Genomic DNA, 16,791 nt, shown 5'->3' with positions numbered 1-16,791 from the left:
AACTTTCTGATAATAACCATCTTCTCACTGGTCTTCAAATGACAGTCACAGAAGTCATCACAGGAAGGTTATGTGGAGTTAATAAGCTCTGCCAGAATTTGTATTCTGTTGGCATTTGAGAACCCAAGATATTCAATTCCATAAGCATTTATGAAATGCCACTGTTTCTTGATATTGAGACAAAAACAAAGCTATCCCAAAGGCTTTTACATTCCACTAGGGGAGGGGAGGAGAGAAAAGGAATATATACACAGAAATACATCAAAAATATGTACAAAAGTAAATTCAGTTTTTAGGGTGAGGTCAGGGAGAGCACTAGTAACCTGGGAGAAGTAGGAAAGGAAGGCTTAGTAGAAAAAGTGGTACTTGAGTTGAACCTTGAACACAATTAGAGATTCCAAGAGGTGCCTGTACAAGAGCATGGAGATGGATTAAAAGTTGGTTGCTGCTGTCAGGGTATGTGTATGTATTCACTTCATATAATAGATAAAGTGCAATATAATAACTTTAACAGAACAACAAAAGCATCTAGTTTTCTCATCGTTGTTATTCTCATGATTATTTTTTGCATAGTCTTAATCATTATGTATAGAGGGTTATTCTAATTTGGCTTCCTTCATTCTTCATTACTTCAAAGCAATTCAACAAACTTTTATTAAACACCTATATATGCGAAGCATTGCCCTAGGCCCTGGGGATACAAAGCAAAAATGAAACTGTTTCCCTTCCTTCGGGGAGCTTACATTCTATTAGGAGGACCTAACGGGAACATATATAAATAAATACAAAATATAGAGAGAGTAAATCCAGGATAATTATAGGGAGAGGAAGGACAAAAACAACTTGGTGGAGTGAGGGGAGGCATGGAGATGAGGAAAAGCTTCATGTAGGACATAGCACCTGAGCCATGTCTTAAAGGGGAGCTAGGATTTCCAAGGGGTGAAGATAAAAAGGGAGAGTATTCCAGGTGCAGTGAATAGCTTGAACAAAGTCAAGGAAATGAAATGTTGTGTACAGGGGGAAGACAGGCTAGTTTGGCTGGCAAGTATAATAGGTGAACAGGAGCAATGTCAAATCAGTCTAGAAAGACAGGTTGGAGCCAGATTGTGAAAGACTATAAATACCAGACTGAGGAATTGTATTTTATTCCATGGCCTATAGGAATCCACAGAAACTTAAGCAAGGGAGTGACATGGTCAGACTAGTGCTTTAGGATTATCAATTTGGCAACTATATGAAGGATAGATTGGAGGGAACAGAAATTTGAGGTAAGGAAAACAATTAGGGAAGTCATCTCCATAACACAATGAAGTATCAGAATACAAAAATAGCATCAGGAGCCATGTTCTTCTCACAAGTATATATATATATGTGTGTGTGTGTATATATGTATATATGTGTATATATATATCTATATTTAGTATATATTTAGTTTAGCTAGTATGTGTGTGTGTGTGTGTGTGTGTGTGTGTGTATGTATGTATACTAGCTAAACTTTCTCCACATTCTTAATTCTGAAAGAATTCCCCATTCCCTCTTTGTGGCCCTTGAGTGCGGGCATAGGGGTCTCTCCACCACTGCTCCCAGCCTGCATTCCCTTGAACCACTGGCAATCCTGATTACTTAAAGCACCTGTGGGAGGTGAGGGTGGGGTTTGGGGGGTGACGAATGTTTCAGCCCAGCCAATTGCATTGCTCCTTCTAATTCAATTGTCGAGAGGTGTTCTTATGTTGTAATGAGATAACAGGGTGTTAACATCTTGTGAATATATCCGGGTGTCATTATCTATGAGTATATCAACTAAGCTTGGGGGAGGGATGGAATTAAGTCTCCATTACACTATACATATACATATATAGGACACATAAGCAGAGATCACTTCACTTTTGTCTTTATATTCCCAATACTAAGCACAATTTCTGGCACATGGTAGGCATTCAATAAATGTTTGGTGCTTGCTAGATTGGTCATTAAATACTTTAAAGTATTTGCTAATAGGGTTAGAGAAAAGGACACAGACATGCAGACCCATGTATCTGACTAGGACTTTTTAGCAGGTAAGGAAATTCAAAGTGCTTGAGTGAGCAAATAATTCAATAAGCATTTTTTTAAGTGCTTGCTATGGACAAGGCACTATGTTAGATGCTGGGGATACAAAGTCAGAAATGAAGCAGTCGCTACCTTCAAGGAACTTACAATATGTTGATTAGATATAACAGGTATACAGGTAAGTAATTTAAGGTAGGAGAGAACACTAATAGCAGCTGAGGGCTGTTCACAGAGAAGGAGTGTCTGAAGCTAGCCTTGAGAGACAATAAAGATTCTGAGAGGTAGAGATGAGGGAGGGAATGCCTTCCAAGTATAGTGAGGTGCCTTTGTGAATGCACAGAGGCAAAAGATGAAAAGTTTAAGACAAGGAATAGCTCTCAGTCCAGTTTGACTTAGACATAATGTGTAAAGGAGAATAACGTATGGTAAGGTTGGAAAGGTAGGTTGGAACCAGACCATGGAAATCCTTAAATACCAACTCGAGGAGTTAGTAATTTATCCTCTAAGCAGTAGGGAACCACCCCAGTTTTGTATACAGAGCAGAGACATGGTTAGACCTGTGTCCTAGGAAGATTGTTCTAGCAGCTGGAGAGGGAGAAAGATTGGGAGCAGGGAGGATCTTATAAGAATGGAATCCTGACTCTACTAAAATGGAAAGATACATGAGAATCCCTAGTGGAATGTAAATGTAAATGTAAATGTATACTAATTCTTTTTCACAGGACTGGGATAAACACTTTTTGGATGCCAGTGCTAACAAGCCTAGCGACTGGAATAGTGAGTTGGATGGAGAATGGCAGCCATCATTGATCCAGAAACCTAAATATAAAGTATCTATCATTTTCTTCAAGAATTACGTTGTACCATGATGGGGCTTTAACCATGAGGGGGTTAGCAAGAACAGGTTGGTGTAGTAGGAGGAATATTGCATTTGGAATCAGAAGTCCTAGGGTTTAATTCTAGATTTTTAAAAAAACTATAAGCCCTATGTGACCTTGGACAAGTCACCCCTGGAGCCTGTTTTGTTATCTGTAAAATGAAGAGTTAGACAAGATGATTTCTAAAGTCCCCTCCAACTCTAAGTCCTATAATAATTAGGCCATATTTTGACTGCTTTTTTTGTGATTTATTGCAGGATGGATTGAAATCAGAGAATGTGGATAATTCAGATTATAAAGATGTTTGGCTTCATCAGAAGATTGAAAATCCAGGATACTTGCAAGATTTTGAACTCTCAGAATATGAGAATATTGGTGTTATTGGACTGGAACTTTGGCAGGTAACTTGAGTTTAAGTCACTTTAACTAGAAACTAAGAAGTTTGATGCTCCCTTCCTGAATTGACGTCAGGCTAGTTATATTTAGTAGGTTTATTAAAACCATTACAGCACTGGGGAATAATGCTGATAGTAAATATTTAAGAAGACCTGATAAAGTGTAAGTTTAAATAACTGTTCTTATTTTATTCGCTTGAGGAGGCTTCGACTTTTGTTGTCTTTAGCTAAATTAACTGAATATTACATAGACAAATTCAACTTCTCAAAGATGAAGTTATGTGTGTTTTGATAATAAAGAGTCCTTTTCATCCTGTGTACACTATAATGTCATTGTAATACTACTGATTATTGAAATGCACTCAGTAAAGGAAGTCTTTCTTGAATTCTTTCCAAGAGAATTTGATCATTAAATCACACAAAGGACCTTATTGTCCTATTGGCGTGGACCTGAAGGGCTATGTAAATATTAGGGCTCAGTGGACTATAATTTATATCTTTATAGAAAAGATGAAATAAAACATTTCCCACATAGAATTAAATTTGCTCTTTGATATTACTTATTTGTAAGTAATTTTGGCCAAAGCATTATCTCAAAAGTGAAAGAATATATTGCCTGTAGATGGCTAAATAGTGTCATGGAAACAATGAACATGAGGTTGGATGGTCTTTGAGAGATAGTGGAGTAGAGAAGTTTCTGGCATGCTGTGGTCCATAGGGTCATGAAGAGTTGGATACAACTGAACACAACAACTTTCACGTAATCTAAGTAATTCACACAGCATTAAATACATCCTGTTTTAAGTGAGCTTCCATGAGCCAAACTCTATGTAACTGTAGTGATCAAGCTAGAAAAGTTGACTCAGAGAAAAGTTGAAAAAATACAACTCCTTACTTCATTACATAGGTGCGGGACTAGGGATTGTAGAATGTTATGTAATACTGTCATATACACACACACACACACACACACATATAGTCTATGTGTTGGTTAGTTTTGCTGAATTGCGTTTTTCTTTCTTACTCACTTGCTTTTTTCTTCCTTTTATAATCTTTGTCATAAAAGATGGTTCACTAGGTAAGAGGAGGTAAGATATTCAGAACAAATGCTAAATAAAAACAAAAGGTATCAATGAAAATAAGATAATTTTTAAAAGAGAACTTCTGTGGTATACATATATGTGTATATGTATAATATGGACCATACATATAATGCATATACAAATTATATAAATAAATATACAACGCCATGGATGTGAAATGACTATTACATGTATAAAGACTTTTCTTCTGATCTGGTTGTTACACAGATTAAGGAGTTTATATTTTCTGCAAGAAGCAGGATACATAGAAATGTGATAGAAGACTTCCCATACACAGAAGTCAAATGGAAGTGTGATTTATTTTCTTCTTGCTTTTAGCACAATTATGTTTTGAAAAGGGTATAAAGTAATAAACTGTTTGGACTCTGAGGCTAAGGTCAGAGTCAAGTAATATGTTAAAAATCATGATATTCTAAATACAGTACACTGGAGTTAACTAAAGCTTCTGTAAACTTGTTTAACCATGCTTTCTGGGGCAGTAATCACCAAAATGGTGCTGGGGAAAACAGTAGGAATTTTGAGGTAAATTCTTATATGCTTAAAAATATAGCATTCCATTTTCCAAGTTTAAGGATTTAAGAATTTATCTCCCTTTATCAACATAAATCACAACTTCTCTATACCTTTTCTTTATGTACGTAAGTGTCAGAAACATTCCTCTGGTTCTTGCTAGCTGTGAAAATTGGGGTTAGTCACTTAATCTCTGGGACTCAGTTTCCTTTTTTTATAGCACAAGGGCTGGCCCCACTTGTCATAAACTTATTGAAGTACTGTAGGATGGGCAGATGGGGATGGGCTGCAATCTGCATCATTCGGGGGAATATTCAACTCATTACAGTACAGATACATTTGAGAATTTGAATAAGAAGAAAAAGAAAATAAGCTATGTGATCTCTAAAGACCGTTCCAGCTCTAAATCCTAATAATTTTATGAAATGTTTTTTAAAGCATTATATGATAAACATTAATTGGTTTACCTTTCACAACTAGGTAAGATCTGGAACCATCTTTGATAACTTTTTGATCACTGATGATGAGAATTATGCTGCAGAGTTTGGAATGAAAACCTGGGGAAGGACAAAGGTAAATAAAATTCCTATTTCTTTAAATACATACCAGACAGTAAATGCTATACCTTTTGTGTGCATATTTCCTTTTTTATTTAAATGTCCTTATTATGACTTTTATTATGTAATGTGAGAGCATCAGGCTAAAATCTAATAAAAACAAAATTGATTAGGAATAAATGCGAAGTCTTAAATGGGTGAAAAATTAATTTCAGAAGTACAAGATGAAGGTGGCATGACTAGACAGTTGTTTGTCTGAAAAAGATCTGAGGATTTTAAGAGGCTAAAAACACAATGTGGATATGATATGGCAAACAAAAGATTAATGTAACCTTGAGCTATATTAAGGAAGGTGGAAATTCCAGGAAGAAGGAAGTGACATTGTACTGTGCTCTAGTTAGCCCACATCTGGAGTATTACATGTATCCGCTAAGGAAGGACACTGATAAGCTAGAGAGCATCTCAATGTCTCCATTGCTCAGTGAACTCCAGTGCCTCGTATTTTACTGAAAAAATTGAGGCTATTCACAGAGGCTGTTCTCCCTTCTACTTCATCTCACATCACTCAGATGCCTTTTGCCCCTGTCTCCTCTTTTACTCTTGTCTCACATAATGAGGCGGCCCTTCTCCTTGCCAAGACAAACCCTTCTACGTGCTTTTACAAGTGATCTCATTCCATCCTATCTTCTCTAGCAGATTGCCCCCTTTCTCAGCCCTTTTCTCTTATTAATCTTCAGTTACCTCCTATTGATTTTCTGCTTCCCTGCTGCCTACAACCATGTTCATGTCTCTCTGTCTTTTAAAAAACCCTCAGCCAATCCACTAGATATTGTCCTACATCTCTCTCCTCCCTTTTGTGACTAAAGTCTGTAAGAAGGCTGTCTGTTCATGTCATTTCCTCTCACCCTCTTTTTAACTCTGCATTCTGGCTTCTGACCTCATCATTCAGTTGAAACTGCTTTCTCTCAAATTAATAGTGGTCTTAATTGTCAAATATAATGGCCTTATATCAATCTCCATCCTTTTTGACCTCTCTGCACACTTTGGCCTTGTCGATCACCTTCTTCGCTTTGATAGTCTCCTCTCTAGGTTTTTGGGACACTTTCTTCTGTCCTACCTATCTGGGCTGCTGCTCTGTCTCTTTTGCTTGATCTTCATCTAAGTCATGCCCGATAACAGTGGGAAAGGGTATCTCACAGGGTTCTATCCTGGGTCCTCTTCTGAACGATTTCACTTGGTGACCTTATTGGCTCCCAGAGTTTCATTTGTCATCTCTATTCAGATGATTCTTTAATCTGTTTGTCCAGCCCAAACTTCATAGAACAAATCCCCTTAATTGAAGGATTTGTTCCTTAAAACTTGGCCTCAGTCAAAAGGTCATACTCAAGGACGTAGAAGGCCACAGTTTCCCCATCCTGCAAACCCTTCCCACCTCCTAACTTCCCTATTACTGTTGAGAACACCACCACCCTCCTAGTCATCCAGGCCTGCAACCTAGGATTCAATCTCAACTCCTTACTCTTTTTTACCCCCATATCCAATCACTTGTCAAGTAGTGTTATTTCTACCTTTGTAATATCTCTTGTATATGTCCCCACCTCTCCTCTGACACTGCCACCACCCTGCTGCAGGCCCTCATCAACTCACACTTGGACCATCACAGGAGCCTGCTGGTTGGTTTGCCTGCCTCAACTTTCTCCCCACTCCCATCCATTCTTCGCTCAGCTATCAAATTGATCTTCCTAAAATGTAGGTCTTCGTATTCAGTAAACTCCAGTGGTTCCTTATTGCCTCCAGGATCAAATACAAAATCCTCTTTTGATTTTTAAAGCTCTTCATAACTTGACTCCTTCCTACTTCTTCAATCTTTCTCCCAACTAGGTGGTTCGATGAATAGACCGCTGGGCCTAGAGTCAGGAAGACCTGAGTTCAAAGCTGTCTTCAGACACTTATTAGCTATGTGACCCTAGGCAAGTCACTTAACTCCAATTTACTTTAGTTTCCTCATCTGTAAAATGAGGATGATAATAACAGCCTATCTCACAGGGTTGTTACAAGAATCAAATGAGATAATAATTGTGAAGTACTTTGTGTAGTAGGTGCTAGATAACTGTTAGCTGTTATTGTTATTATTATTAGCTAACTATACTCTACATTCCAGTGACACTGGTCTCCTTGCTATTCCTCCCACATGTTTTCACTGGCTATCCCTCATGCATCGAACTCTCTCCATCCTCATCTTTGATCCTTAGCTTCCCTGGCTTCCTTCAGATCTCAGCTGAAATCTCACCTTCTACAAAAAGTCCTTTCCAGTTCTCCTTAATTTTAGTGTTTTCACTGTGAGGCTCCTTACTTCCCTTAGTGACCCACCCTAAATTTATCCTATACATAGTTGTCTGCATGTTGTCTACACCATTAGACTGTGAGCTCCTTGAGGACACTGGTTTTTGGTTTTGGGGGGTTTTTTTGTTTGTTTTTCTTTGTATCTGCAATGCTTAGCACAGTGCCTAGAATACGGTAGGCACTTAGTAAATGGTAGTTGACTGACTGATTGACAGTAACTACACATTGCCTCTAGAATCAAGTCCATAATCTTGTTTGGCATTTAAAGCCCTTCACAACTTGGATCCAACCTACCTTTCCAGGCTTATTGTATACTATATACAAAGCACTTTACAAATATTATTTCATTTTGCCCTCATAATAATCCTGGGAGGTAAGTGATAATATTACTTCCATTTTTACTTATGAGGAAGCTGCTGAAATCTGTTAAGCAACTTGCTGAGGGTCATTTAGTTTGTGTCTGAAACAAGATTTGAACTCAGGTCTTCCTTACGCCAGGTCCAGGGCTCTGTTTAGTCTGCCACCTGCCTGTCTTCCCTTCTCAATGCCTTCCTCCCCTCCACCTCTTAGAATGCCTACTTTCTTTCAAAGCCCAGTTCTAGTCCCACCTTCTACGTGAAGACTTTCTTGATCCACAAAAGGCAAGAGGATTGCTTAAAGAAGCAAAATTTGGAAGAAAACAGCAAGGAATATCTTAGAACACTGCATAAGGGGCAAGACTGCTTCCTAATCAGTCCTCCATGGCTTCAGAAAGGATGGAGGAAAGAAAACCAATCAAACATCAAGCATTTATTAAGCTCCTTCTGCATTCAGGTACTATGCTAGATGCTGAAGACATAAGTATGATAAATGAAATAATCCCTACTTGACGTGAGCTTACATTTAAGTGGGAGAGACCACAAGTACATGAAATATATTCAGCATAAACATAAAGTTAATACATGCAAGTATGTATGAAGTTACTTAAGAGGGTGGGTTCTAGCAGTGGGGAAGAAGCAGGAAAGGCTTCATGGAGAAGATTCTAGCTGGGCTGCAGCTTAAAAGGAAAGAGCAATACTGTCCTCAGTGAGGCAAAGGCAGGGAGGCCTAGGGATGGGAGACAGAGAGCAGAGAGGAGATGCCTTTGGTTGGGTTGCAGAGTGTAGGGGCTAAAGTAATGTCCAAAGATTGAGCTGGAGAGATTGTTGGAGCCGGGTGGCATAGTGCTTTAAATAGCTAAACAGAGGTGTGCCATCGGAGAGAAAACCACTGGAGCTGGTTGAGTAGGGCAGTCACTTGGTCAGATCTGCATCTAAGGAAATTACTTTGGCAGCAATGTGTACAAGGGACTGGAATGGAGAGAAATTTGAGGCAGGGAGACCATTTCGGAGGCTATTGAAATAATCTATGTAAGAAGTCATGAGGAGTTTGAACTAAGGTAGCTGTGTGAGTGGGAAGAAGGGTTCGGATACAAGAGATGTTAAGGTAGAAATGGCGGGATTTGGCAAACTATTTGGATTTGTGGAGTGAGGGAGAATGATGAGTCCAGAACAATGCAAAGATTTAGAACCTGAGACACTGGAAGGATAGTACTGCCTTTGACAGAAACAGGGAAGTTTAGAAGGGGAAGGGTTTGGGGAAAAACATGATGGGTTCAGTTTTAGACACATCTCATATCTCAGTCTGAACCAGTGTTATTGGATTAGACTCAAAGGAAAGACTAGGGCTGGTATATAGATCTGGGAGTAGAGAAATGAGAGTTGAAAGCTAATGAGGCAAGAGACAGAGACACAGATGGACGAATGGAGAGAAAAGAAGGCAAAGGATAGACCCTGAAAAGAGGCCAACATGGGTTCTCATGACCTATGTGACCCTATGAGCACATTATCTCAAGTTAATTAAAATTTTAAGGTAGACAAAAGCTAGTAGACACTTTTCCAATGTACACATTGTTTAGAACCCTTTAGATATTTTGAAATTCTCACCAAGAATTTCATATGCCATAGCAATCCTTTTCAGACTCCAAATTTTCACTGACATAAGCCAGGCTTATTTCTACCTTAGTGCTTTTCCTCATTCTGTTACTTTCTTGTCCTCCTCTATTCTCCTCCCCCCATCTCACATATGCATCTAGAACTTTCTTCTCTGTCCTTCAGACTTATTCAAATCCTACCCTTCCTTTGAGGTTCCAACTCAAATCCTACCTCAACCATACTAGTCCACATTAATTTCTTCCTTCTCTGAATGAGTATAACCATACAATTAATTTTTTCATAATCATACAATTTAGCAGGCAATTCTAGATTGGCTTATTTTTTTTTCCTAATTGTTTCTGGTATGAAAGTCTGGTTTTTTACCTCAGCTATAAATGAGTTCCTTGTCCTCTAAAAAGTGTCTAAGTGTTGGACATTCAGTAAATGCTTGATATCTATTTATTAATTGCCAGCCTAGGGTAAATGATCCCCATAACAGGGTGACTGGGTTGTTTAGCCTGAAAAAGCAAAGATGTGTGTATGTATATATATGGAGAGACAGGGGGGTTAGCGTAATTCCTGTCTTCAAATGTCTGGAGGATTGTCATGTGAAAAGCAGATTAAACGTGTTTTGCTTGGCCCCAGAGGGGAGAACTAGGATCACTGAGTAAAAGTTATAGGAGGCACATCAAGGCCATAATTTCCTTCTTCAAAGTCGATTTTTCCCATCACTGGACATGATTAAGCAGGAACTAATCTCTTAGAGATGTTGTAAAGGGAATTCATGCTTTCCACAGGAGTTGAATTAGGATAGTTCAGATATCCTCTTCAATTCTAAGATTCTAAAATTCTATAGTTCTTTTGTTTATTTCTGTAGGATCCAGAGAAGGAAATGGACATGATCCAAGCTAAGGAAGAAATTAAAAAAGCAAGAGAGGAAGAAGAACAATTGATAAAAGAAAACATTAAAGAAAAGTATTTTCAAACTCAGCATGTAAAAGATGAGCTCTAGTTATCTTGATTCTTATTTTTGGGTAACTGATGATATTAGTATAACTTCTATTTTATTCTATATTTAAAGGATCAAATGCTTACATAATAATTTGTTCTCTGTCAAATTTTTTAGAAAAATGTTCTGATACTTTTTTGGTGTATCATCATTTTTCCTCCCTAGACAGTTCCTGTGTGTCAAGGTATTTCCATAAATATAATACTTTTCAACCAGAATTTAATGTGCATCATACCAATAGTGGGTTTTTGGGGGAATAAAACTTTTTGTTTTAGCTAGAATTTAATGAGGCCTTATAAAACAAAAATGTGTTAATATTTCCTAGGTTGCTAGTAATATATGTGAACCTTTTCAGTCTAAAATCTGTAACCAACAGCTTTGGTATCAAACATTTTGTATATTTATCGTTCATGTTTTATTTGTATTGGAAAGATCAGTTCTTTGCAGGCATGTGTTTTCCTCTGCAATAAATATTTTAATGCTTTTGGTCACTTATATAGCAATCTATTAATTATAATACAGAGAATAAAAATAATTTAAAGTGTGATAACACCTTCAGAAGTTATTTTTTTATCTTTTAATTTTTCCTTAAAACTAAATGAGAATTTTTTCCAATATGATAACATACACCTTTTTCTGAAGAAAATACAAATTTCACAAGACATGAAACAATTGAAATAGTCTAAATTTAAGACACTTAGATTGTAATTTTAAAAATAGTATCAGTTGTGCCAGAGAGGCAGTATGGGGGTAATGGATGGCTGACCTCAGAGTCAGGAGATCTGTGTTGAAGTTCTCCCTCTGACATATACTGTCTGTGACTGTAGGCAAAAGCCATTTAACTTCTTGATGTTCTAGGCAGCTTTCTAAGACTATAAGTGGCAGAGAAGGCATTGAGAGGGGAGTTTCCTCACCTGGAAGTTCCTATGCCGGTGAAATCCCTAACCCTATCCCTATGACAGATTACAAATGGCAACAAACAAATGTGTACAAACGAGCTACATATAAGATAAGTAGGGAATTGTTAACACATGGAAGGCACCAGAATTAAGAGGAGTTTGGAAAGAACTTCCTGTAGAAAGTATATCCTTAAAATCCTGTAAGAATCCGGGGTCAGTGACCTCCACATCACGATGAAGCATCGCAAGAAGACTTGAGTGAAGGCTACTACTATCAATCAATCAACAAGCATTTCTTAAGCACCTACTGCATGCCAGTTACTGTGCAGGGTGTTGAACGTGCAAAGACAGAAATGATGCAGTTGCTGCTCTTAAGGAATTCGTAGTTTATTGGAAGAGATGAAATTTGCACATAGTTTCTGAGTAGTGTTGTACTTAGAAAGCAAAGCCTCAGTTATTCAGATGGTGCAAGCCCACTGTTGCTCAACAATAGACTGACCAGCTGTGTGACCTCAGGCAGATCACTGAATTTCTCTGAGCCTGCATTGGAGCCTAGACCCTATTGCCTATGCTTGAAGAATCCTAGACACAAATCCTTACCTCCTAAGCTGGACTTTGGAGATTTCCTGATATAATTCCAGATAGAAAAGAAAAAAATTACCTTCTTAGGGTTAGCCCCTGGAAGCAGAGCCCAGACTTTTGGGGGGTCCTGAACCCATAGGTTGTGTATTTATGTATGTGTTTGTATGTATTTGTGTGTACATGTATGTATGTGTGTATACAGATGTATATATGTATATGTGTGTATATACATACATACACATATGTGCATATATATGTATGTATATGTATGGAGAGAGCAAGACAAAGTGAGAGAGCACACACGTACACGTGCGCGAGTGGGATTGAGACCACCTACCCAAACAAAACTTCAAAGGTTTCTCTAGGTAGAAACAGAAGTTTTATTCTAACAAGTCTCATGTGAGAATTGGGCATCACCTACCCAGGGCAGACTGGAGTAGGGAGGCAGGATACAAGCAGCAAGCAAGCAGCTATATACCCCTAGACAAACAAATTCTAAGAAAACCCCACCCTCCCACCTTTTAACCTAAATCTCTTTAACCCCATTGGTTGAAGTAAGAGACCTTACATTCTACACAGAAACTAAGAGATACATTTTACCCAAAATAAGCTTGGAAGCTAGAAGATTGCCTTATTTGGCAAAGATAAGGCTGGGGTGGTGGTTACAAAACAAGGGAGGGGGTGGGCAACAAGTGTATGACCCGATCACATGATTTACAGGAAAACAAAACTTAGGCCCGGCTAATGCTAAAGCCTTAACTAAATTTGGGGGCATAGCTTCCATTTCATGTGAGAAACTGTCAGTTCCCTCACACACACACACACACACACACACACACACACACACACACACACACACAAGCATTCCAAAAAAACTTAGCACAGCTGTAGGCTATTTAGGCTATTAAAGCTTAAATAACTTAAGAGATTTAATAACTTAAAAAAGGTTTAATGGGTTTAAATCTTAAAACTGCCCTAAGACTTTTGGTATATTCTGTATACATACATCTGTGTACTGTGTAGGGTTTGTGTTTCCTATGTAGGTTATATTTATGTCCGTGTGGTGGTGTCTAAATGCAGCTAGAAGGGGAGTATGAATAGATATGTCTGAAATCTTGCTCTCTAAGGGAGACTTGATTCCTGCCTGAAGGGGAGCAGTAATTTAGGGCCATGAGGCTGGCCCATGCCATTCTTCAGAGAGGGGACGCCAGACTAGAATTCTATCTCTCTGCCCCACTACTTAGAGGAAATGATTTTTAGGCTGAAGTTGCTTTCCTGGTCACTCTCTTATATGGGAGAAGGAGTGTCCCAGGCTGTACCCAAAGGCTTAGCTCCCTTTCCACCAAATGCTAGATATACAAAGACCATCAAAAATAGTGAATAGCAAATAAACCCATTTATCGAACCTGATAACAAACACAAATCAGAGAAGTGAGACAGACTGGAAATATACCACATAATACGTGAAGTGAATGAGCTCAACTGAAAGAGTTCCTGATCTCAAAAAGGGGAAATTTGCCAAAGTCAGTAGCGTGGCAAGCTTGAAATAAAGGATGTGAGGTGGTGCCCATTCCTCTACATGTCTGTTCCTTCTAAAGTCTTCTCTCCCTCCAGAGAACCTGGAATTGCATGTGCCCTCTCTCAAAGGGATAAGCCTGAAAAAGCTCTCTCCTCACAGGAGGAATTCTATTTTTCCTAACAGGCATGGACCTTTGAACCACCATGCTCTCTGCCAATGAGGAGAGTCTTATGCAAATGCACCAGTCTTGTACCCCAGTGTACATGTCTACATGTGTGTGCATGCATACACAGACGGTACACATGTGTGTTTGCCCGTGCATATAGGCATATATGTATATTGCACATATATTTGTACAATTGTGTACACAAATAGGATTATATACCACGCACATATATCACATGTGACATACAACATTAGCACACATGCAATGTACCCACACGATATACATACATGCATGCATGCATGCATACATATATACACACAGGTATTATATAGAGGGTCAGGAATCCACAGAAAGAACATTAAAATCTCACCTCTGTCACTATTTATATGATCTAGGTGAAGTCACTTAACCTCTCTTAGCACCAATTTTCTCATCTCTAAAATGAAGGTGTTGGACTAGATGGTGTCTAGAGGCCTTTTAACTTTAAATCTATGATCCTATGGGTCAGAATATCAAAGATTTAGAGCTGGAAGTGACCTCAGAGGTGACCTATTTAAACCTCATTTTTCAGATGAGGAAGCTAAGGCCCAGCAAAGGTAAGTGACTTTCCAAGGTCACATAGGTACTAAGTGGCAGACGTGTTGGTCTAGTCCAGTTGCTTTCCCCATCTTTCTTTTTTTTTGTGCCATTTCTATTTCTTCATAAAGCACCTTAGTGACTGTGATGTCAGAGTCCACATGTGGTGATTCCTTTTACGTTGATTCTTTTATCTTTTGCCCTCCTTCCAGTTTCATCTTTATATGTTTTTAAGATGATTCTGCTCAGTTGGATCTTTCACCAAATTCTCCATAAATTTCTTTTTGATCAAATGACATAATTTGTCTAAAAACAGTGTTTACCATAGTGCCTGGCACATAGTAGATGCTATATAAATGCATATTCATTTCACCGTTCCTTCCCCTTGTTTTCCCCTCCCCATTTATCGTTGTTTTAATGAGCAATACTGCTCATTGTCTTCTACAATCCTTCTACATAAAATTTTATGATCAAGTTTATATTCTAAACAAATGTTGCACTTGGCTGGTATTTCTCTTCTTGTCAAGGAGACAAAATGTGTGCTGGCTGAGGTAACTTTTAGGCTTTTTTGATCTCTTCATTGTGATGATATATTTGCATTGGTTAAAATCCCTTGGAAATTGATGATAGACAACGTCTTTGTTGGAAGCAAACAGTTTTGAAGGATGAGTCTTTAAGTTATCTGAAAGAGTTGAAGAAAGAAGAATTTTGAATGACTAAGTCATCTTGAGTATCATAAATACTTACACCAACTACATTGGACCTATAAAGGAAGGTGCTATCCACCTCCAGAGAAAGAACTGATGAATAGAAGTATGTATAGTATGGTTTTACATATACATATATATATATATATATATATATATATATATATATATATATATATATATATATATATATATATATATAATGCACACACACACACATATTTGTCTTTAATTGTAGCTTTCTCTAGGGAAGGGTGGGAGGGAGGGAGAAGAAATATAAAAAGCGCACAGCAGAGAACAAAAGAAAACTTAAGAAGGAAGCACAGAGAAGCAGGGTAGCTTTGAAAACAATGTGTAGTATTTATTACATAGTATAAAAAAAGGAAACAGTTTGAAGTGGAAACTCATGGTTTTATATTGAATTCTCTCTTTATTGTGCTACGTATATGGAAATATTCTTTTTTTTATCTTTTTGTATTCAAGTTCAAAATTAATAAAAATATTTTTTAAAAGACCTCCCCCCTCAAAAGAATTGAGGCTATGTGACACTTCTTAAAAATTATAGACCTATAATAGATATAGGTCTGTATATAACAAAAATATTTTTATTATATATGTTTTCATATATATATTGCCCAAATAGGGAAATTAGGACAATATCAATAGCCAACAACCTATATGTTTACACTTTCCCATCTCAAGAAAATCTTTATGAGAGTAATTTTACACATACATTGAGGGATATCCCAATTGAAAAAAAATGAGAATCATTAGAATTTCCTGAGAAAAGAGAATTTCAAAGTTAGAAGGGACCTCATTGGCCATCTGATCCAACGCATACCTGAAGAATCCCTCCTACAAGATTACATGGCTTAGGAGTCATTTCTCAAAGACCTTCAATAAGAGGGAAGCCATCACTTCACAAAGCAGCTCATTCCATTCTGGTTTAGCGTGGCTCTGATTATTATAAGTTTTTTTTCTCACGTCCAGCCTAATCTTGCTTCTTAGCAACTTCTATCCATCTTCCTGTTTTTGCCCATTGTGACAAAGGAGAACAAACCCAGTTCCTATCCCACGTGATAGACCTTCAAATATTTGAAGACAACTACCAATGAAGAATGAGAATTTTTTTCAACATAACAACATATACCTTTCTTCTGAAGAAAACCTAGATTCATGAGTAGAAACAAGAGGTAGAAATGACAGGTTTTGGCAAACTATTTGGATTTGTTTGGGGCAGCTATGTGGCGCAGTGGAGTCAGGAGGACCTGAGTTCAAATCCAGCCTCAGACATTTATTTACCAGCTGTGTGACCCTAGGCAAGTCACTTAACCCCAATTGCCTTAAAACAAAAACCTCAACAAAGAATCACTTGATTTGTGGGGTGAGGAATACAGAATGATGCCAAGATTTAAAAACTGAGACCCTGGAAGGATAGTGCTACCTTTGACAGAAAGTAGTCTCCATCTGTCTCCACTAGCAATTATCCTATAGCTCTCTCCTCCCTTTTGTGGCTAAACTCCTCGAGAAGGCTGTCTGCAATAGG

General features: G+C 37.9%; 1 protein-coding gene across 2 annotated transcripts in view; it reads left to right on the top strand.

Moving 5' to 3' along the window:
• The window catches only part of CALR3 (calreticulin 3), a 30,575-nt gene extending 19,257 nt beyond the window's left edge, over window positions 1-11,318 (top strand). Inside the window, exons 6-9 of one of the 2 annotated variants that reach the window (XM_020969435.2) lie at window positions 2,772-2,879; window positions 3,185-3,328; window positions 5,416-5,508; window positions 10,665-11,318. In XM_020969435.2, coding sequence (XP_020825094.1) covers window positions 2,772-2,879; window positions 3,185-3,328; window positions 5,416-5,508; window positions 10,665-10,799 — 480 coding nt within the window. In that variant the 3' untranslated portion in view covers window positions 10,800-11,318. Of the gene's footprint in view, window positions 1-2,771; window positions 2,880-3,184; window positions 3,329-5,415; window positions 5,509-10,643 lie in introns of both variants that reach the window. The other variant, XM_020969436.2, reaches the window with a different exon arrangement.
• The last annotated feature ends 5,473 nt before the right edge of the window (window positions 11,319-16,791 follow it).

Source organism: Phascolarctos cinereus, unplaced genomic scaffold (assembly GCF_003287225.1).
Source record: "Phascolarctos cinereus isolate Bilbo 61053 unplaced genomic scaffold, phaCin_HiC Scaffold_4;HRSCAF=312, whole genome shotgun sequence".
NCBI lineage: Eukaryota > Metazoa > Chordata > Mammalia > Diprotodontia > Phascolarctidae > Phascolarctos > Phascolarctos cinereus.
The sequence above is the reverse complement of the archived record's forward strand: the minus strand, read 5'-3'. Positions and strand labels throughout refer to the sequence as shown.